The sequence below is a fragment of the Heloderma suspectum genome, chromosome 2, assembly GCF_057233095.1.
Source record: "Heloderma suspectum isolate Gila_16-S chromosome 2, 16-S_ref, whole genome shotgun sequence".
Taxonomy (NCBI): domain Eukaryota; kingdom Metazoa; phylum Chordata; class Lepidosauria; order Squamata; family Helodermatidae; genus Heloderma; species Heloderma suspectum.
In genome coordinates, this window is record NC_139459.1 from 382,919,502 (window position 1) to 382,942,816 (window position 23,315).

Below are 23,315 nucleotides of genomic sequence, written 5' to 3' on the forward strand. Positions count from 1 at the left end.
GTCAGAAGGTGTCCAATATACTACTGGGGAAGAGCAGAGGGAATTTCCAAGTAGTGCCAGAAAAAGTGAAGCGGCTGGGTCAAAGCCGAAAGGACACTCAGCTGTGGATGTGTCTGGTGGTGAAAAGAAAGTCTGATGCTGTAAAGAATGATAATGTTTAGGAACTAGGGATGGCGGAGAATTTCTCCACGAATCTCAGGGAGGCCGAATGCCAACACATTCAGCCCCCAGGATTTGTTGGTGAAATTCTCCGCCCCCCCCCCCAGGATGGGACTTACCTCCCTCGAATGTCCCTCTTGGTGGCGCGTCCCGGCGGGATTTCGGCGGCGTTTAGTCGGGGGCGGGGGTGGCGGCCGGTTTTCCAACCTGCTGCCACCACTGCCATTACAAAAGAAAGTAAAAAAAAAACCAACCACCCATGATAGGCTACGTAATGATTAACGTAGCCTATCACGGCTAGATTTCCAAAGTCAGCCGTGATAGGCTATGTAAATCGTTACGTAGCCTATCATGGGTGACTTTGAAAGAAAAATTAAAAAAGCGCGTACGCAAATGGCGGCGCCCATGGGCACCGCCATTTGCGTTCCTTATTTGTTCCCGGTAGTTTACGTAAAGATTTACGTAGACTATGGCGAAAATAAGGGCAACGCAAATAGCGTTGCCCTTATTTTCGCCATAGTCTACGTAAATCTTTGCGTAGACTACTGGGAACAAATAAGGAACGCAAATGGCGGCGCCCATGGGTGCCGCCATTTGCGTACCTGCTTTTTTTTTTCAAAGTCACCCGTGATAGGCTACGTAACAATTTACGTACCCTATCACAGCTGACTTTGGAAATCTAGCCATGATAGGCTATGTTAATCGTTACGTAGCCTATCATGGGTTTTTTTTTTTCCCCCACTTTTTCATTTCGCGGCCGGGGACATGGGGCGCTTCTCCCTGGCCTGAATTTCGACCGGGCGAGGCGGGGCGCCTCCCCCCCCGGCCTGAATTTCAGCCGGGCGAGGCGGGGCGCCTCCCCCCCCCAGCCTGAACTTTGGGGGGAGAACCGAAGCGCCTCCCCCCCACTGCGAAGCAAGCTGCGGACCAGGTAAGTGCCTTTCGTACATCCCTATTAGGAAACTGGAATGTAAAATCAATGAATCAAGTTAAGCTGTGGGTGGTCAAACATGAGATGGCAAGATTGAACATCGACATGTTGGGAATCAGCGAACTAAAATGGACAAGAATGGGAGAATTTAATTCAGGTTAATTAATTGTACCATTATATCTCCTACTGTGGGCAAGAATTCCCTTAGAAGAAATGGAGTAGCACTCATAGTAAATAAAAGGGTGGGAAAAGCAGTACTGGGGTACAATCTCAAAAACAATAGAATGATCTCAGTACCAATCCAAGACAAACCATTCAACATCACAGTAATTCAAGTCTATCTCCAACCACTGATGCCAAAGAACCTGAGGTTCATCGGTTCTATGAAGACCTACAACACCTTCTAGAATGAATACCAAAAAAAGATGTCCTTTTCAGCATAGGAGATTGGAATGCTAAAGGAGAAAGTCAAGAAATCACCGGGATAACAGGCAGGCATGGCCTTGGTGTACAAAATGAAGCAGGACAAAGGCTAATAGAGTTTTGCCAAGAGAACACACTGATCATAGCAAACACTCTTTTCCAACAGCACAAGAGGCGACTTTACACATGGACATCACTAGATGGTCAATATCAAAATCAGATTGATTATGTCCTTTGCAGCCAAAGATGGAGAAGCTCTATACAGTCAGTCAAAACAAGACCTGGAGCTGACTGTGGCTCAGATCATGAGCTTCTTGTTGCAAAATTTTGGCTTAAATTGAAGTACGTAGGGAAAATCACTAAACCATTCAGGTATGACCCTAAATCATATCCCTTATGAACGGGCTGCCACCCCCCACCCACCCCCATGCGGATCCACCCTGGAACGGGACTTACCTGGGGCAGATGTTCCGGATGGCAGCGGCTCCAGGGGCGGCTTCGGTGGCAGTGGCTGGTCTTCTGACCGGCTGCCGCCGCCACCATTTCCAGTCTGTTCCCCCCCCCCATTTGTGATAGGCTACATAAAGACTTACGTAGCTTATCACATCTGGGTTAAAAAAACAACAACACACATATGCAAATGGCTGTGGCTACTGCCGCTGCCATTTGCGTTCCTTATTTTTGGCCGTCTTAGTCTACGTAAATATTTATGTAGACTAAGACGGCAAAAATAAGGGGGAAAGCACATAGCGTAGCGGACGCTATTTGTGTTCCCACTTATTTTCGCCATCTTAGTCTAGGTAAATATTTACGTAGAGTAAGATGGTGAAAAGAAAGGGGAATGCAAATAGCGTCCGCTACGCTATTTGCGTTCCCCTTTCTTGTCTTCGTCTTCATCTATGTAAATATTTACATAGACTAAGACGGCCAAAAATAAGGAACGCAAGTGGCGTCGGCCGTAGCCACAGCCATTTGCATACGTGTGTTGTTGTTGTTTTTAACCTAGACGTGATAAGCTACATAAGTCTTTATGTAGCCTATCACGGCTGAATTCAGGGACGGACATGGTGGCAGCTATGGCCGCTGCCATTTGTGTCCCTGCTAGCCAGCGGCCAAATGTCCGGCTGCTGGCGGAGCTGGCCAGCAGCTCCGTGGAATCCCCACCAGGAGCGGAGCGGAGCAGGCCAGCCAGGATTCCAGGGGGAGGCACGGGGCGCCTCCCACCCTGTGAGGATTCCGGGGGGAGGGACGGAGTGCCTCCCCCCCCAGTGGAACTCGGCGGAGCCAGGTAAGCGGTGTTTCGTACATCCCTAGATTTGAACTCCGGTCTCTCCAGTCCAAGTCCAACCCTCCTGTTGCTTCTATTTCCAAGGAATTGCCATAATATTTTCAACTAGCAGCAACAGTCATTCATGAAGCCTTCTTCTCTTACCTACTCATAGAATGTTTTGCTCTAGGGGTTTAAAAGTAAAGAAGAGAGAATTAAATAGAGAAGTTGAGACTATTGGGTGGATTCAAATGGTTGCCCTATTTCCCAAGTTAGGTCCCATTCCTCTGATGTCACCCACCTTCCCGAATGGAGTTTGTTCCATCTGTGCATGGAGCACACGCAGAGCAGCAAGGTGGCTCTCCTTCCTGGACCTCCTTGGTGTATCTGGGGCAACAGCTCTCAGTGCACCTGGAACAAGGCACGGTCTGGCAGCAAAGAGAAGGAGCACCAAGGAACCAGTGTTATGAATATTTCTGTCTATGGAAATGAGCCATACAGTTTAGGGAGGACCCAACAGGCTCTCAAAATAGTGACCATAAGTGAAATAAAGGTGTGAGCCCAGGTCCTTCTTTCAGGGAAGCACTTTTCATGCATCACCACATGGCACGGAGGTATTTGGTCTGCTGGTTTGTTTCAAAATGTATATACCATGTTTACTACACATGTACTCAAGGCAATGTAAGAACTGAAGGGGAAAAGGTACAACAATGAAATAAACTAAAAGACAACCATAAAATAACAGAAATTACATGCAATAGGAATTAAAAAAAAACAAGCTTCAAAATGTATGCATGCAATCCTGGTGAACAGTAGGGGGAGGGAGATTAGCTTTTTGGGAGAGGATAGCACAACCCCTGAAAAGGCCTTCTCCTCTTCCCCATTTTGATCTTCAGTGACAGGGCAGAAGGGAAAGGAAGGATTGGAGGCCCCATCCCACAGCTGGGAAAGGAAAGGCTTTTTCAGAGGACGGGGATATATGGCGGATTTGGAGACACTAAGGGGGGTACAGGAAGGATTTATATCCCCCAAATGGGTTCAGCATCTCGGATAACTCTTTCAGAGTTGTAGGTGGTTCTGACTAAAACCCAGAATGGAACCACAGCCCACCCAAATCAGAGCCACCAGCCTCCACTGTGCCAAACCACTGAGTAGAACCTCATTAAATGAATAGAGGCATGAAGAAAAAACAAATGATGAAACACCAAAGCATAACATCATAAAAATCCCATTCAAATTTCAAAAAACAAAGCCCCTTGAAACACAAAGGACTTTCTGCTTGAGACTCATGACCAACCAAAATCTCCAGGGATGATGCCACAACACAACATGCCTTCCTGCCAATTGGCACCCTCCAAATCTCAGATGGTTGGGCCATTGGACAAGTCCTCATCAGATGCTGAAAGAGAGCATGTCCAAGCCTCCTGTGGAAGACATCATTTTTACTAGTGTATCAGCACTTTAATCTGCACCCTGGAGCTGACTGTGAGCCAAAGAAACACTTTTAAAACAGGTGCGGTGCTGTCTCTCTGCCCTGCCCCACTTATCAGCTGCGGGGCCACCAGCTCTCTCTCAACTGACTTCAAAGGAAGGTCCACATGGCACCACCAAGCCTCCTTTTTGCCCTCTTGTATTGGCCCCAGGAGCATAGCCAAGTCATTTATAGTGTCAGAGGGGCCTATAGATCCATAATGCTTGCTTAAATTCATTATTGGTGCAATCCCCTTGTTAGTAAGCCTCTGAGCATGTGCAGATGAGTCAAAAGGCTGATAACAGCCCCAGAGCATTCCCTGTGAATTAATACTTGATGGCCTTATCAGGCTGTGCCTGGGAAGTGAAGCTATGTGTTTATGCTGAGATGCAGGTAGGGTTGGTGGAGAATTCTGCTGCAGACCCAAATGAGGCCAGATCCAAAAGAATCCAGCCTCCAACGTCCACGGCCGAATGGATGACTTACCTCCGCCTCCCCCTGGAATCCTCCAGAACCAGCTCCTGTCTGCGGCGATTCCGCAGAGCTGCACGCCAGCTCTGTATCACTGGCGATATGGCAATGGCGGCCCCCATTGCCATATCGCTGAGGAATGAATACAGATGCAAATAACATAGTGGACGTTACGTGTGGCTGTAAAGCCCGTAGTTTAACCTAAATGCAGCTGTAAATGTGCAATTAGGTTAAACTAAGGGCTTTACGGCTGCAAGTGGCGTCCACTACGCCATTGGCATCTGTATTCCTCAGCGATACGGAGCCGACGTGCGGCTCCTCATAATCACCTTGGAGAGGAGCCAGCTCTGGGGGATTCTGGGGGGAGGACCAGATTGCCCCCCCCCAGGTGGATTCCCCACAGACTGGAAGGTAGGGAATCCGCCCATCCCTAGATACAGGTGGCTGTGCTGAGAACCTAGTGCTGTTAGTCTATGCTGGGAATGAGTGCTAGGGGTGCTTGCTCCTGTTAGCTGCCTTATAAAACCTATTGTACCCGATGGTTCTGGGTTCAGAGAAGCTGTCTGATCCAACCGTTGGGTACACCTGTGCGCTGTAAGTACTCAATAAAGTCTCCTTGGACGCAAACCTGAATCTGATTTATCACTATTGGCACCTCTAACCTCAGAGTTCAACACCCACAGCCGGGGCAACACGCCTCTGTACTACTCAAGTTTAGAGGACCTTCTTATTTCCTCTGATTTGCTCCCAATTTTTCTCCATTCAAATAGGATGATGGCATTGTGGAAATGGGTGGGGGCAGGAGGCCAGGGTCAAGTGAAAAATCCATGCCAGATTACCTGCTATATAAATTGGATACAGGAGACAGACATGAGAGGCAGGGAAGAGCAAGAGCAGGAAGCCCAAAGAGGAGAGACAGACGAGGACCAAGGCAATCTGCTTCCTGATGATTGGTGGTGACAGTCCTGGGTCATAAATGCATTGAGCTGGGATGGAAGTACAGTAAAAGCTTCATCCTCTGTGATGGATTCACCCTTCTTTGGCCAACTTCAGATCTCGGAGATGTTTTGCTCTTTCAGATCACAGAGATGCTCATTTGGCCTGGAGGGGGGGGGGGCTCTTCTGAGCAAGATGGGTTAGGATCCACCCTTCCTACAACTGCATGGGGTGTGTGAAGGGGGTGGGCATTATTGAGCTCCAACCCTTTGTTTTTCCTGGAAAATGCAGGGTTGTCAATGTAGCACCCTGCAGAGGAGAACCCTGAACCAAAATGCTTTTATGATATGCTAGTATTGCTCCACAGAACATATGGGGAGGATGGGCATCTCCTCCCACATCTCACCTTGACTCTGGCTCCAAAGTGTACTGCCCCAACGGAGCATCGTGTTACTTCTTTTGGTCTCCCCTTGTCTCTGCACTTAGAATCCATGCCATCTCTTCTAACTCGATCGGATTCTCCCCATACTGGGGCACCATTCAGCAGTACAGGACTTGCTCTACATGCAGGTTGAGCATTCCAACCATTCACCCCTGGAATCCGTGGCAGAACAGACCCCCACACCCCTCCACCCTGCAAAAGCCCCGCAAAACGGAGCCTACCTGGCTGCTGCTCCAGCGGCGGCTCCAGCCACTGCCGGGCTGCAGCGGCTGCAAATGGCGGCCATTGTAGTGGCCACCATTTGCGTCCCTACGCCGGCCTGTGATAGGCTATGTATATATTTACGCAGCCTATCACAGCTAAAGCAGGGATGCAAATGGCATCCCCGATGTCATTTGCGTCCCTGCTCTCAGGAGTGACCTAGTGGCCTCTTTCAGTTGACTGCAATAGCCAACTCAAGACACAGACGGAAGGATTCTTTTCAAGGCTTTAATCCTTTTAGAACTTAATGACTCTTTCAGATGCTAATCACCAGCGACTAAGCAAGGAACAGCAGAGTGGCCTATGCTCCGAGTAGGCAGTTGATCCCCGTTTGAAGGAGAATCACGGGAACACCCTGAACTTATGTGCTAGGGAGAATACCTCCCTCTTTCCCTTGGGTCCTTGGGACGCAACCATTGCTTTTGCGCCAAATGGGCACTACACCTCCTTTCCGCACCCTCCGTCGCTCGTCGCTCCCTGAGTCAAGCATCTAGCAAGCCCCGTTCCCATACTTTCTCACATCTAGGATCACTATCTATCTCAGGAATGCTGGCAGGAGGAATCTGTGCCAGCTGCTGTGCTTGTGAGAGATGAGCGAGCCCTCTTCTGAGCTGGTATCAGTACATGGTGTCCATAGGCAGTTGCCAGGACCCCTGTGCTCTGTGATGGTCCACTGCTTATGGCCAGCCTGAGCCCCCCTCAAATTCCCCCCCCCACCCTGTGGTAGCCTCCACAATCTCTATGTGGAGATCTCTAGTAACCATGAAGAAAGGTAATGAAACAAGCAAATGTGAAAGCACAGATAACCAGACAGAAGTCAAAACACAGTTGGGCAGTGAGATACCATACACAGCCCATAAGCAGAGTGAAGAAAACAGCAAAGTGTCACAAGGCAAGGTCCACAAGGCAAGACAGAAGCCACAGCACCTGAAGGAACACCATTGTTTCTAGCACTAGCTAGGCAGACACTGAAATCTTTTAACCCCAAAGCCTGCTGAGCCCCACCCAGATCTCAGCTGCAACATATTAGGGCTCTCAGGTCAGAGCCCTACTGATGAGGAGTCACTTCCTCCTGAGGAGGCTTTCTTTGCAGTTGGGTACTTCTTCTAACATGAGCCCTGCTGGTAAGCCAATTACAAAGATGATGCTCTCTAAGACTGGGGGTCACTCAGCGTGTGTTTCCCAAGCAGAGCTCCCCTCTTGCTGTGGGGATGGACCCATGGCCCTCTCCCCAGAGGGCCCAAACTCTCCTAAGTCTCCTGATATAGATGATTCAAATGCATGGCTCCACCTCTGAGACTTCCAGGTCCTTGGAGGAGGAGGAGGAGGAGGAGGAGTCCAGCAGGGGCATGCCATCCCCTGACTTGGCCACCTCTGATCTAGCCACCTTTACTTTCCCCACCATGTCCCCATGGTGCCATTTCTCTGGGGCACTGGGGGAGATTAAAAGGGTGTCTAGAGCCAGCCATCTGGGGACACAGAGAGGTGACATGGTGGATTTGGAGGGAGTTCCCTTGTAGCAGCCACGGATCCATGTGTTTCTGCCATGGAAGTGCTAGAAATGCTGGATGCATGTTGTTTAGGGCTTCATCCATGGAGTCCCGTGTGATCTGGGAAGGATTTGATGGTGGTTTGCAGGGATGGATCTCTGGGGGATCTTAGTACCTCAGCAGACTCACAGACTTTATTTTTGAAAGATGGGATATATAAAGGAATGAATGAATAATACATATATACAAACACAATTAAAATAAAAAGAGAAGCAGAAGGCATAGAGAACCAAACCAGCTATGAGGGAGCAAGGAAGGGGGCGAAGAGCGTGGTTTTGGAGCCCTGGTCTCAACTCCATCCACAGAAACAGAGAAATCCTATGGCACTCTCAACACTGTCTCTTACTGCTTTTACATAGGTCTGTGCACTGCAGGGCAAATGGACAATTGGCCTTGGCCAGGCATTTACTATAGAAGCAACATCATAAGAGACAAGGCCAAGGTACTCACTTAGATTGAATGTCCACAAAGCACAGACAGGTTGAGTACTGCACATTATGAAACTTTCTTCTACTGAATCACAATGTCAAGGCAACTTGTACCAAAATTGCCTGTGGAGACAGGCAACAGCTCCCAGGGGAGGCTGGTGCCTCCAGGTTTGGTGAAGCTGTGAATCCATGCTGGTTCAGCACATTGGATTCCTCCTTTAGAGCTCTGGTTGGTTCTGTCTGAAAGCCAGAATGCTTTCACAGCTCCACTGAAATCAGAGCTGCCAGCCTCCAGTGGCAGCTGCCACAAATCTCAAGCTGAGAATCTCAGGATCTAAGGTTTAAATGGCCCGGTACCAAAAACTGAGGATAGGATTATCCCATGTCAAATATCTCTCTGTTCAGCAGACTGTCCACTTCGAGATAAAGAATTCCCTATGAACAAAAACATCATTTATGTGCAGTAAATGTGTGACGACCATAGATGACAATGACAAGAAAGGAAGGGGAAGAACCAAATTAAAATCTGGCAGTCTCTTAGAATAAGTCTTAATGACAAAAATTGCATGACAACTTCGTGGCAAGCAAAGCAAATACAATAAAGAAACTAATCCCATATACCCACAAACAAAAATCCATTTAATGTGTTGCATTCAGGGCTTTCCATGTGCACTAGGAGTGGACGAAAGTCACTTACCTCTCCTCGAAGCTTGTTCGCGGTGGAGGGGAGGCGCTTCGCTGCTCCCCTCGCGAAGTTCAGGCCGGGCGGGGGAGGCTTCCCGCCTCGCCGGGCCGAAATTCAGGCCGGGGGGGGAGGCTTCCCACCTTGCCCGGCCGCGAACTCAAAAGTTTTTTTTTTAAAAAAAACGCCCCAGTGATAGGCTACGTGACGATTAACGTAGCCTATCACGGCTAGATCTACAAAGTCAGCCGTGATAGGCTACGTTAATTGTCATGTAGCCTATCACGGGTGACTTTAAAAAAAAACAAAAGCGCATACGCAAATGGCGGCCCCGATAGGGAGCCGCCATTCGCATTCCTTATTTGGTCACTGTAGTCTACGTAAATCTTTACGTAGACTACGGCGAAAATAAGGGCAATGCAAATAGCGAACACCCGCCGAACCGCCGGCCGGACCCGCCGCCGGGAGGGACATTCGCCAAAGGTAAGTCCCGTCCCGGGGGGGGGGGTGCAGAGAATTTCTCCCCAAAACTTGTTTGGGGGGCCGAACACATTGGCGCTCGGCCCCCCGATGTTTCGGGGAGAAATTCTCCACCATCCCTAATGTGCACTCAAGCTGGAATATGCTGGCACACTGCAGCTGTTAAGGGCCTCTTCTTGAACAGATGCATTAATTAGACAATATAGCTGTGCTATAGTTCCAGCCTCACCACTACCTTAGATGTGGATGGGGGTCAATTATGTAGGCTATTAAGGCGAAAAAAAAGGGACACAAATGGCGCCCACTACGCTATCTGCGTCCCCCCTTTTTTTTGCCATAATAGCCTACGTAAATATTTACATAAGCTAAAACGGCTAAAAATAGGGAACGCAAATGGTGGCTGCCGTAGCCACCGCCATTTGCGTATGCTGTTTTTTTGTGGGTTTTTTGGCTTGCCATGATAGGCTATGTAAATACTTACTTAGCCTATCACAGCAGCTTGGCAGGACACAAATGGCGGCCACAGCTGCCGGCCCAAAGACCAGTCACCGCTGCTGCCGGAGCCGCTGCTGGAGCCCCAGGTAAGTTTCTTCCCGGGGGGATTCCGTGGGGTGGGAGGGGGTGGGAGGCCATTCTGCCATGGATTTTGGGGGGCTGAATGCCAGTGCATTTGGCCTCACTGAAATCCGTGACAAAATTCTCCGCCATCCCTATTTCGTACATCCCTACCCACCTGGCACCTCCAAGCCTCCTTTCTGACCTCTGTACTACTCAGGTTTAGAGAAACTTGAGACTTCCTGTGCTATTGCTCCCAATTTTGATCCATCCGACTACCATGGTGGCATGCTGGAAATGAGTGGGGGTGGGAGGCCAGGGATGAGCAATAAATCCAAACTAGATTATCTGCTCTATAAATGGGAAAGGAGAAATAAGCATGAGAGAGGCAGGGAAGAGCAAGAGCGTGACGTCCAAAGTGTAGAGACGGGTGAGGACCAAGGCAAGCTGTTTCCTGACGACTAGTGGAGTTGACAGTCCTGGCTTATAAATGCGTTGAGCTAGGATGGAAGTATAGTAAAAGCATTGTCCTCTGTGTTGGATTAGCCCATCTTTGGCCAAGTTCAGATCTGGGAGATATTTTTGTTCTTTCAGTTTGCAGGGAGGGTAAATTGGCCCAGAGGGGTCTTATCAGCAAGAGGGATTACCACCCAACCTTTCTACAGCTGCATGGGATATGTGACATTGCGGTGGGGATGCATATTGTATTCCAACCCTTTGTTTTAAGGAAGATTCAGGGCTCTCCAAGTATCAAACTGCAGAGGCTGATGCTGAACCAGAATCCTTTCATGATATCCCAGTATTGTTCCACAGAACATATCGGGCTCCTCACAAAATCTGACTTTGGCCCTGGCTCCGAGGTATACTGCCCCCACCTGGGCACTGTGTTACTATTTATAGTCTCCCCCTTGACTCTGCACTTAGAATCCATACCATCTCTTTTAACTCAATCTGATTCCACCCATATTGGTGCAATAATTCAGCAGTAGTGTGCCGGATTGACATGCACTAGGTCCCAGGTTCAATCTCTGGCATCTCCAGGTAGGGCTGAGATATCTCCTGCCTCAAAAACTGGAGAGCCGCTACAGTCAGTGTCAGCAATACTGGGTTGGATGAACCCATATTTTTGGAGGCACCTTCCTACGTTGACGCTTCAATTCAGTATGAATTGGGAGTTGTGCTTATCTGACTGGAGAGCCATGTAGCCTAACATGTGTTAAGAAGCCTGGAAAAAAATCACAGAATAGGGTGGATATTATTAGAGCTGAAGAGATGTCACAAGCCAATTATAGGACACAAATCCTTTCCCCTACCTCACTAAAATGGCCGAGCCACACAATGGCTCCCCGCTTAATTGTGAGTTTGATGTCTGGAGATGCCTGTCTCTCCACACTCCAGTAGTCACTCTAGCATGTGACTCATTGGCAAACATCACCCAATTCACAATATCAAAGTCAGCTGCCAGTTCCCCAGTCTCATCCAGATACAGTCCACACATGGAAGCATTAGAAAACTGGATTTCTCTTAAGAAAGTGTGAAGCTAGAATGGCAGAGAAAACAGCCCAGATTTAGAAATCATGAAAATATAGTCAATATCTTAGGCCTCATCACTTTGAGCTCTAATCTTTGATGGTCATTGCACATCCCATCTGAGCTCAGAATGCCATTCTTTGGGTATTCACACTCACAACTAGGGATGTCAGAATAATCCATGGTCGATTCAGATGAGATTGGATTTGACAGATTAGATTTGCTTTTTCCAAGTTGCACAAATTCCGGAGACTTCCAAACCTTTTCTTTTTTTTTTTACTGGGGGGACACACACCAAAATTCTGGTACATAATTTCTACTCCATCATTGAAAAGTTGGCAGAACTAAAGAGGCCTGATAATCTACAGAGACTTTTAAACAAAATCCGGACATTCCTACTCATAACAAAGATACCACATCTGTTCACACATCATGCTAACCTATGATGGTTAGGGAATTTCTGCTAACCATGGTAGCTTAGCATGTCATGTTGGGGAGAAAACTACATTCCTAGGGGTGTACGAAACTCCGCTTACCTGGCTCCGCCGGATTCCGCAGGTGGGGGGAGGTGCTCCGTCCCTCCCTACGGAATCCTCCCTGGCCAGCTCCACTCTATGGCCAAGCCGCGGAGCCGCCAGCTGGCTACAGCCGCCCTCAGCCGGACATCCAGCCGCTGGGCAGCCCTGCAGCCAGGGACGCAAATGGAGGCTGTCATAGCTGCTGCCATTTGTGTCCCTTTATTGAGCCATGATAGGCTATGTAAATATTTACATAACCTATGACAGCAGGGGGAAAAACCCCAGCATACGCAAATGGCGGTAGCCGCCGCCATTTGTGTACGCTGGGTTCCCCCCCCCGCCATGATAGGCTACATAAATACTTACATAGCCTATCACGGCCTCTGCAGGGATGCAAATGGCGTCCTTGGGTTAGCCGTGATAGGCTACGCAAGTATTTACATAGCCTATCACGGCTGAAGAGGAGGAAGCGAATGGCAGCCACAGGACGGATGCCATTCGCAAAGCAGGACTGGAGCAGGCAAGTGCTCCATTTCTTGCACCTTTCGTGGGGTGGGAGGTTGGGGTCTTCGTCCCACGTGCCTTTCATGGGTTGGGGGGTAGGGGCTTCATTCTGCGATGGTTTTCGGGGGGCCGAATTCACTGGCATTCAGCCTCACCGAGACCTGTTGTGGAATTCTCTGACATCCCTACATTCCCCATTGTTAGTTGGGATGCCACTTTGGACCTTCTCAAGCAGCACTGCTTTGCTTTGGACAGATTCTGACCCCACCCGCTTCACTTTGAATCCAAATCCAAAGTGAGATTCGGATATCTGAATCATTCTTATATGATAATTTCTCTTCGACTTGCATTGGAAAATAGAAATGGCCATCGGGTTTCAGGTTTCATGAAAATGCATGAAATTTGGGGACCTGGCATCTGCCATGGAGGGGATTCCACCTGCCAAATTTCAGACAGGTTGGCCCTGCAGTTTCTGTGTGAAGAGCTGGTGAAATTTGATTTTTTCCAGAAAAACTCTCAAAGCAAAGAGCTATAGCTTTCACTGGTTGCACAGAGGGGCAAGAAATTTTGGGAATTGTCCCCAGCCAAATCTCAGATGGTTGGGCCATTGGAGGAGGCCTCATCAGATGCTGAAAGAGAGCATATCCAAGCCTCCTGTGGATGACATCATTTTTACTAGGGCTGTGCACCACTTCGGTCCAAATCCTGAATCCCAAATTGTCTCCCAACAAATATTGGGGAAATTGAAGTCCCCCATTACTACTACAATGTTCCCACCTTTCTCCTTCATCCGCCACCACCATCCGCTTGGATCGAGATGAATATACAACATGTAGGGCGTGAGCCACAGCTTGGATGCTGCTGTAAGTAGTGTAGCTGTCCTGAGATAGGACTCTCTCGATCTCCTCCTGGGGCAGCACCACCCATTGCTCTTTCTCTCTGCATCTTGTCCAATTTTTCATGGACAAAACATGCATTGAATTGAAACAGTTAAAGGTGCTATCCCAAAACACTGACAGCGCAGAGGAGACTGGTTCATAGTAGCCATATTTTGTCATTTTTGTAGTCTTCATATGAACGACAAAGAACCATGGAGGAACTGGAAGAAAGAAGGTGCAAGAGACAAGTTGATGTCAGGGTCCTGAAAAGCTGGTGTGATCCAGAGTTTTGCCCCAGTTTCTTTCTTTTTGAGTGTTCTTTGTATCAACATAACCAGAAAAAAGCCATAGTCAGAGTTTGCACAGTAAACAGTGATCTTCACTTGTTTCCCTAAGTCAGATAGGTCAATCTGGGAGATTTGACGTAAGATATTTCATGGTAGTCTTTTGGAGAAAGCGACACAAATCCCACTGCTGATCTTCAGGGGGGTCAAGGCACCCAGGAACCTCTCCCCATTCTCAGTGTCTGGAGCAAAGAGACTGACCCACGTCCATCGGAAAAACAGGAGCAGCTGGACGATCCCCGGGTACTGGGCTTCTTCCTTTGGGGCCATCCGGTAGACAAAAGGGAACTCAGTTTTGTCATTAAGAACTGGAGCAACAATGCCATAACTGATCTACGGAGCAAAGTAAAGTCAGAGACTGTAGGTTAGTATTGTTTCCCTTTCTGGATGAAGGTCATATATGTATTAACCTGAAATGACTAGTAACTAAGAGAAATGCCTGTCTCTATGAAAGGTGTGGGGCATATTTGGAGGGGGAGGCCAAAAATATCCCAAGCGTCATTTATGGTGCAGCCACAGGGGAGCATGGGAGTGCTTTTCACACATTCAAGGTACTGATTGACTTCAGGAACCAGTCAATGCAAGTTAATGTGCTCCCTGCCTCGAGTGAAGCCACCGAAAAGGACAGATTTAGTCCCACCCCGACCCCAACTGGGTTCTAGACTCTGTTTGGGGAGCACACAGGAGCCTTCTTCAAGAATTGCAGCCATGAAGGGGCAACATGAGTACCAAAGCAACCCACTTCAGGTTTTCATCCAGTTAAAGGACTGAACCAGCTTGGGTTGCCATTGTCGAGGACCTTTATCAAGAGAGGGACAGGGGAGTTCCACCCTGTTACTTCCGCTTGATCTCTCGTTGGATTTGGATACCATCACCATGGTATCCTCCTTGATTGACTCTGTGGGATGGGCACTGGAGGCACTGTGCTGCAGCGGTTCTGGTCCTACCTATGGGACTGATTTCAGATGGTAACATTGGGTGACCATTCCTTGACCCCTTGGCAATTGAGCTACAGTCTTCTACAGGGCACCATCTTGTCCCCAATGTGGTTCAACATCTGTACGAAGCCGCTCTGATGGGTCATGAGGGGATTTGGGGCCAAGTGCCACAAGTATGCTGATGAGACGTAGCTGCCAGGGTGGAGACTGAGCCCATAGAATCCCAGAGTAGTTCTGATTCTGAGGAAGAGCAGTTGCTCCTGGGAGAGGAATGCGCTTCTCTTTCCCAGGGCCCACAGCTGATGGAGATTCCTCCCACCAGCATTCCTAGCTTAGATAGCAGTCCAGGGAGTGACAGAGCGCGGATAGCAGACTTGGTGGATGAGCGACGCCGACGCAGAGAGCGGCGCCAAATGGAGGGTGCAGAAAGGAGGCGTAGTGCCCGGTTGGCGCGCAAACAACGGCTGTGCCCAGAGGATACAAGGGAAAAGGGGAGGGACTCTCCCTAGTCCTTAAGTTCAGGGGTCTGCCAGTAATTCCCTTTCAAACGGGGACAACTGTTCCAACTTTGGGCATAGGTACTGTGCTGCTCAGATCTAGTTGCAAACGGTAGAGTTGTTAAGTTGTAAAAGAAGAATAAAGCTTTGAAAGGAATCTCTTTGTCTGTGTCTGGACTTGACTACTGGATTAGACTGAGAGAGGCCTCCAAGGAGCCCTTGACAGCAGCTCTGTGTCCTTGTGACATTTGATCCAGGTGAGGCTGTGCAAGTCCTGGACCACTGTGTAGACTCAGTAATCAGCTGGATGAGGGCCAGTGAACTGAATCCTTATCTTGGTGGTACACAAGCCCTGTTTATGAGTGCTTCCCACATCCAGGAGATAAAAACATTGCCTCTTCTGGAAAGGGTTGCGCTCCCCTTGAGAGATCAGGCTTGTAGTCTGTGGTACTCCGAGATCCATCATTGTCCCTGGAAGACCAGGTGGCCCTTGTGGCTTGGAGTGTCTCTTACCAGCTTTGGCTGGTTTGCCAGCTATGGCCTGTCCTGGACAGAGTAGCTTGGTCACAGTCAGACAGGTGCTAGTAACCCCAAGACTGCATTACTGTAGTGCACTCTATGTGGGGCTGCCCTTAAGGCTGCTCCAAAAGCTGGGGATACCTCAGAAATCAGAAGCTCATCTGTTGTCGGGAGCTGCTCCTTTTCAGTGTGTAACTCCTCTGCTGAGGGAGCTGCACTGGCTGCCTATTTGCTACTGGGCCAAGCTTAAGTACATAGCCCTAGAGAACTTGGGACCAGGATACTTGAGACAGCGCCTGCTCCCTTACCAACCAGACTGGTCACTGAGGTCATCAGAGGGGATGTTCCTGGTGGTTCCACATGGACCTATGGCCCAGTTGGAGTCCAAAAGAAAGAAAGCCTTCAGTGTGGTGGCCCCCTTCCTGTGGAATTCCCTGCCTTTAGAGGTCAGGCAGGCACCAACACTGTGCTGTTCCCTGAAAACATCTGTATTTCGTGAAGCCTTCCTTGACTGACCAGCCACAGTTGTAACAGAATTCTGTTTGTTTCTCTTGAAATAAATAAATAAATAAGGAGTTTTATTCTTTCAACTTATCTTGTATCTTTTCTTGTCCACTGCTCTAGAATCTGTCTACATGTGGAGCTGAATGCAATTGTAAATAAATAAATACTGCAATAAATAGATGTACTACAGGGCTGAGCCTTTAACTGAGAGGTGGGTGACATCATACCGTGGTGCGGAATCATGGCAGTGACCGGGTGGGTGCTGCGAAAACTGCTGGGGAGGGTTCTCATTCCTGGCAGCCACTACTGTTTACTGCAGCATCTGCATAGGAGAGTCTTTCCGGACATGATTACGGCCACAATCCTATAGAGTTAGACGGGCGCCTCTGACCTCCCTTGAAGCCAGAGGCGACCTCCGATCCAATGCAGGGCAGAAGCAGCACAGAGGAGAGCATTCCCTCCATGCTGCACTTTGCCTTAGACCCACGTTTTCACACGTCTAAATGCAGCTTCGGGGAGGGGACAGGAACGGAGCTGGAGATCACATCGGAAGCTGTCTAAGACAGCTTCTGTGGTCTCCTCTCAACCCTGCCCCGAGGAATGTCCTGTTTTTGCCCCTCTATGAGTGGAGCAGATCACTGATTCAGAGAATCATAGAATCATAGAATAGTAGGGTTGGAAGGGGCCAAAGGACCATCCAGTCCAATGCGGTTACAAATATTTCCATCTTTCCTTTGACCTGGTGTTGTTGTTTATTCAGTCAGTCACTTCTGACTCTTCGTGACTTCATGGACCAGCCCACGCCAGAGCTTCCTGTCATCTGTTGCCACCCCCAGCTCCCCCAAGGTCAAGTCCGTCACCTCCAGAATATCATCCAACCATCTTGCCCTTGGTCGGCCCCTCTTCCTTTTGCCTTCCACTTTCCCTAGCATCAGCATCTTCTCCAGGGTGTCCTGTCTTCTCATGATGTGGCCAAAGTACTTCAGTTTTGCCCTTAATATCCTTCCCTCAAGTGAGCAGTCTGGCTTTATTTCCTGGAGGATGGACTGGTTTGATCTTTTTGCAGTCCAAGGCACTCTCAGAATTTTCCTCCAGCACCACAGTTCAAAAGCATCTATCTTCCTTCGCTCAGCCTTCCTTATGGTCCAGCTCTCATAGCCATAGGTTGTTTTCTTGGCAAGAATACAGGAGTGGGTTGCTATTTCCTTCTCCAGTGGACCACATTTTGTCAGAACTCTCTGCCATGACCTGTCCGTCTTGGGTGGTCCTGCACGGCATATCTTATGGCTTCACTGAGTTATGCAAGCCCCTTCTCCACAACAAGGCAGTGATCCATGAAGGGGAACTATGGGGAATACCACTGCTTTAACTATGCAGAGCTTTGTTGTCACTGTGATGTCACTACTTTTCACTATTTTATCAAGATTTGTCATTGCTCTCCTCCCAAGAAGAAAACGTCTTCTGATTTCCTGGCAGAAGTCAGCATCTGCAGTAATCTTTGCACCTAGAAAGACAAAGCCTGTCACTGCCTCCACGTTTTCTCCCTCTATTTGCCAGTTATCAATCAAGATGGTTGCCATAATCTTGGTTTTTTTGAGGTTGAACTGCAACCCAGCTGTTGCACTTTCTTCTTTCACCTTTGTCATATGGTTCCTCAGCTCCTCCTCACTTTCAGCCATCAAAGTGGTATCATCTGCATCTCTGAGATAGTTAATGTTTCTTCCAGCAATTTTAACTCCAGCCTTGGCTTCATCAAGCCCACCACATCACATGATGTGTTCTGCGTACAGGTTGCATAGGTAGGTTGACAGTATACAACCCTCCTTTCCCAATCTTAAACCAGTCCATTGTTCCGTGGTCTGTTCTTCCCATTGCCACTTGGTCATTATACAGATTCCTCAGGAGGCAGGCAGACAAGATGACTTGGTATCCCCATACCACCAAGAACTTGCCACAATTTGTTATGATCCACACAGTCAAAGGCTTTAGAGTAGTCAATAAAACAGAAATAGATGTTTTTTCTGAAACTCCCTGCTTTTCTCCATTATCCAGCCGATATTGGCAATTTGGTCTCTAGTTCCTCTGCCTTTTCTAGACCCAGCTTGTAAATCAGGCTGTTCTCGCTCCATGACTTGCTGGAGTCGACCTTGAAAGATCTTGAGCATTACCTTACTGGCATGTGAAATAAGTGCCACTGTTCAATAGTTTGAACATTCTTTAGTGCTTCCCTTTTTGGGTATGGGGATATAAATTGATTTTATTCCAATCTGGTGGCCATTCTTGTGTATTCCAAATTTGCTGGCATATGGCATGCATCACTTTGACAGCATGGATACTTAATTACTTTGCAACATGGGTATGTTTGCTGCCCCCCATGAATGCCCAAAGCACTATGTGATCATCACCTCTTCTGAGATCTAAATTGTTTGAAAAACAATTGAGGGGAACAAATGAAAGCAACTGAGACCATCAGTTCCCTTGGCGCAAGTGACAGGAGGCAGGGGTGGGGGTGGAGAGTGCAGTTTCAGGCCACTGAGCTCAGAGGAGCATGGTTGCCAGAACCCCAAATTCCTACGACCACCTACACAACATCTGGTGGCCACAGGATGGCTTTCTAAGAAGATTGCCCAATGTGTCATTGAACATGGTGGCAGCAGACACAGAAGAGGGCCTAGTGCTTGTTTCACTCAGTTTACATTCAATCCCTGTCAAAAGAAGCAGGGATTGCCAGGATGGGGGTATGAGACCTCCTGAGCCTGTGGATTCTTGTCGAGTGTCCAACCATGCTGACCTCAGATGCTGCTGACCCTGATCGTCCTCTTTCTCCAGCCTCATTTCTCCCCAGGCAACTCCTGACCACTCCAATATCTAAGGACAGAATAGATGATGGTCCTCCTCTGGCCTCTCTTTTTGATGCCCAGTCCCCCATTCCAAAGCACCACAAATCCCAGGAGTTACCTGCAATGGACACTGCAGAGGACAAGCATGCCCAGTAGCACAGGCAATGAAGTGTGGGAGCTGGGCCAATCCAGTGCTCAGCTCCCCTATCTATGCACCTGGCCTCCTGTCCGCTCCCCATTCACACCTGTGGGAATTTGTAGATGCTCGACATGGAGAAAATGTGGAGGGAGAGGTCTGATTCAGCCCCTTCAAGAACAGCCAGCAGGTGATTCTGTCTCCCACAGCTGTAATGTGGAATGTTTCTTTCACCCCCAGCAAGGAGTTGCAGCATGGCGTAGGAGGTGGCTCTTCCGTCGAAGAAGGACTTGTAGATGCTGTTGCCCAGGGTGATGTTGGGTAAGAGCCTGGGGTTCTGGTTGATCTCCTGAATGGCAAACAAGAAGAACAGGATATGCCAGTACCTTTGGCTTGCAAACTGCAAAACAATAAACAAAAATTAAATGCAATGCCTTGTGCTGTCATTCTCCATTGAATGAAAGCAATTCTCAGTTTCTTTCTTTCATACCCCTAAATCCTTGTTCATGCAGTTTTAATCTCAGAAGACCCATTCATCACATAATGCTTTGGAATTTCATAGGGGGCAGAAAACATTCATATGTTTCATGAAAATTGAGTATCCCTACACCTGATCAACAGAAAGATGGAGATGTTCATAGCACATTCCTTGAGGGGGGATGCTGACAGATTTCAGTTCAAGCAATCATTCCATCATGTAAAATGGAAATTGGGGTCGGGGATCAGTCGGAATGGTTTCACCAACGTTTTTGAAATTTACAGGTGCCAGGAAGAAGTGCTGGGATTACGTACTGTGATATTTCCCTGTTTTTTTTTTACTTTAAAACCTCTGTGGGTGATATTCAGTAACACAACTTTGCAAAGCCAAAAGAGAATTGATGTAACTATGACTGGGGGAAAGGAGAGAGTGAAGCTAAACTCACATCAGAAGTAAAATCCCCTGCAACACATTGAACTATACAGGCAGGAAAGCAAAAACACAGACATACAAGTGTGTGTGAGTGCACATGCACAAACACACACACACACACACACCAAGATCTGTAATTAGCATTTTCTTCAAGGCCATTACTTACTTTTAAAAAACCCAGCCTACTTTTCTCTCATATGATTGGTCATTACATACCCACTAAATGTCTCTCCAGAAAAAGGCAGATCTTTTTTGCTTTTTCTTAATGGCAGTGGCCATTTTCCTCCCCCACCCCAAACACCAGAAAACATGGCATGATGCAGAAAGCAAAATGACCACTGCGATTAAAAGAAGGCCGAGAACGGCGGCAGGTTCGCTCCCCTCCCTCCTCAACATTCAGAATCAACAAGTGACTAGGATGTCAGAGAATTCCTCCATGGATCTCGGTGAGGCCGAATGCCAGTGCATTCGGCCCCCCAAACTCCGTGGTGGAACGGCCTGCCACCCCCCGCACCCTGCGGATCCCCCTCAGGACGAGACTTACCTGGGGCAGATGTTCCGGACGGCGGCGGCTCCAGCGGCGGCTTCAGCGGAGGCAGCAGCGGCGGCTGGTCTTCCGACCGTCTGCCGCCTCCGCCGCCATTTACAATCTCCCCCCCCCATTCATGATAGGCTATTTGCGTTGCATTTATTTTCGCCGTCGTCTATGTAAATCTTTACGTAGACTAGATGTGCCAAACTAAGGAACTAATGGCGCCACCATTTGCGTACACGCTTTTTTTTTTCCAAAGTCACCCGTGATAGGCTACGTGACGATTTACATAGCCTATCATGGCTGACTTTGGAAATCTAGCCGTGATAGGCTACGTAAATCATTACGTAGCCTATCACGGGTGTGTGTGTGTGTTTCTTACTTTACTTTTTTTTCGCGGCCGGGGAGACAGGGCGCTCCTCCCCAGCCTGAATTTCGGCGGCAAGGGATGGGGCGCCTCCCCCCCCTCGCCTGAACTTCGGGGGGAGAACCGAAGCGCCTCCCCCACACCGCGAAGGAAGCTGCAGGACCAGGTAAGTCCCTTTCGTCCATCCCTACTCTGGCTCTGTAATTCCTCTGGAGAAAGAACCTCTGTGTAGACATTTGCATTTGGACCACTCCCAAGAAAGAATCACCCCAGCTCCAGCCTGTGTCTTATCACAGCATTCAAAGGCAAAGAGGGAGTTTGCTCTTTTGGTTGAAACAATGCAAAGGAACCCCATTATCCAGTCACATGTGATTGTACTGAACAAAATGGTGCCTTTATTTTAATGGAGCTCCTAATCCTTCTTCAAAAAGCACAGAGGGGCAAAAGTCGGGAGAGCGATTTATCAGGGAAGACCAGATACAACAGAACAGCAGGACAGTCTCAGTAAATGGGGACTACTGGAGTGCAGGTTTGGAAGAATTATCACCATCACTTACATGACAACCCTGGCTAAAGGGGACTCAGAGAAAACGTATGGTTCTTGACACTTAACGAACTGGGAAGAGAGGACTCCACTAATGAGGTAGTCTCCTGGCCTATAGTAATCTGATCCTAACACTTGCTCTTTCTTCTCAGATCTCGGGCATTTTGTCTTCTGAACTCGACAGGCTACATAAGGAAACAAGAGCAGCAGCAATGATATCATTCTGGGTCTGCGTGCCTCGTACTATCCCTGTTTGTCACTGTTCCTTTCACATCCCCAGCCAGCTAATCAGAAGATGTGAGAAAGGTCTTGCAAGATCGGGGCTGCAGTGTCTTTACAAGGACATCAAACTAGGGGTGGACGAAAGTCCCTTACCTTTTGTCGAAGGCCGTTCGCGGTGGGGGGGAGGCGCTTCGCTGCTCCCCCCGCGAAGTTCAGGCCGGGGGGGAGAGGCTTCCCGTCTTGCCGGGCCGAAATTCAGGCCGGGGGGGAGGCTTCCCGCCTCACCCGGCCGAAATTCAGGCCGGGGAGGAGGCGCCTCGCCTCGCCCGGCCGCGAACGCGAAAGTAAAAACAAAACAAAAACAACTTCCCCGATAGGCTACGTGACGATTCACGTAGCCTATCACAGCTAGATTTGCAAAATCAGCCATGATAGGCTACGTGAATCGTCATGTAGCCTATCACGGGTGACTTAAAAAAAAAAAAGCGCGTACGCAAATGGCGGCCCCCATACAGAGCCTCCATTCGCGTTCCTTATTAGGTCCCTGTAGTCTACGTAAAGATTTACGTGGACTACGGCAAAAATATTTTTTTTTTTTAATAAATAAAATTAATTAAATTTTATTATTTTATCCCCCAGCGGTTTCAAGTAGATGTTAAACAGCATGGGGGATAAAATAGAGCCTTGTGGAACCCCATGGCACAATTGCCATGGCACAGAGCAATAATCCCCCAGCACCACCTTCTGGAATCAGCCATCCAAGTAGGAGCGGAACCACTGTAGTGCAGTGCCTCCAACTCCCAACCCAGACAACCTATCCAGAAGGATACCATGGTCGATGGTATCGAAAGCCGCTGAGAGGTCCAGGAGAATCAACAGGGTTGCACTCCCCCTGTCCCTCTCCCGGCAGAGGTCATCCCACAGGGCGACCAAGGCAGTTTCCGTTCCAAAACCAGGCCTGAAGCCCGATTGAAATGGATCAAGATAGTCCGTTTCATTCAAGAGTGCCTGGAGCTGTCCTACAACCACCCGCTCAAGCACCTTGCCCAGGAAGGGGATGTTGGCCACTGGCCTATAATTGTTAACATCCTCTGGGTCCAGGTTAGGCTTTTTCAGGGCAATGCAAATAAATTGTGTCTGTGTAAGGCAGGAGTCCCTGCAACTCTGACACAAGGGATCTTTCATTGTGATTTTTATTAATTTGAGAGGCCATAGGCTGTATGCTCTGCTGACTAACTTCCCAGGGCATTCTGAGGAAAGATTGGTCATTCACTGTCCTGGGAAATGTCAGATATCTCAACAAACAGGTGGCTAATTATTTTCTAATCTTCATGCATATGAGCATTCAGCTGATTGTATGAGCTAAACTGAAGAAACTGTATCCCTGTCTCCTCATATTATGTCTTCTGATTTATTTTGAATTGGTCTAACACCCATTACACACACACACACACACGCACACACAAACACCTCTGG

At 48.5% G+C, this 23,315-nt stretch overlaps 2 protein-coding genes across 4 annotated transcripts in view; one reads left to right on the forward strand and one right to left on the reverse strand.

Moving 5' to 3' along the window:
* LOC146356375 (uncharacterized) overlaps positions 1–23,315 on the forward strand; it is a 980,383-nt gene that overhangs the window by 817,993 nt on the left and 139,075 nt on the right. The gene's annotated exons all lie outside the window — the stretch shown is intronic.
* LOC146356386 (vomeronasal type-2 receptor 26-like) overlaps positions 11,865–23,315 on the reverse strand; it is a 56,862-nt gene continuing 45,411 nt past the window's right edge. The window contains exons 4-5 of one of the 3 annotated variants that reach the window (XM_084841105.1): positions 19,374–19,664; positions 11,865–14,163 (exon numbers count right to left, since the gene is read on the reverse strand). In XM_084841105.1, the coding sequence (XP_084697231.1) occupies positions 13,921–14,163; positions 19,374–19,664 (534 nt within the window). In that variant the 3' untranslated portion in view covers positions 11,865–13,920. The remainder of the gene's footprint in view (positions 14,164–19,373; positions 19,665–23,315) is intronic. The other 2 variants (XM_084841104.1, XM_084841107.1) reach the window with 2 other exon arrangements.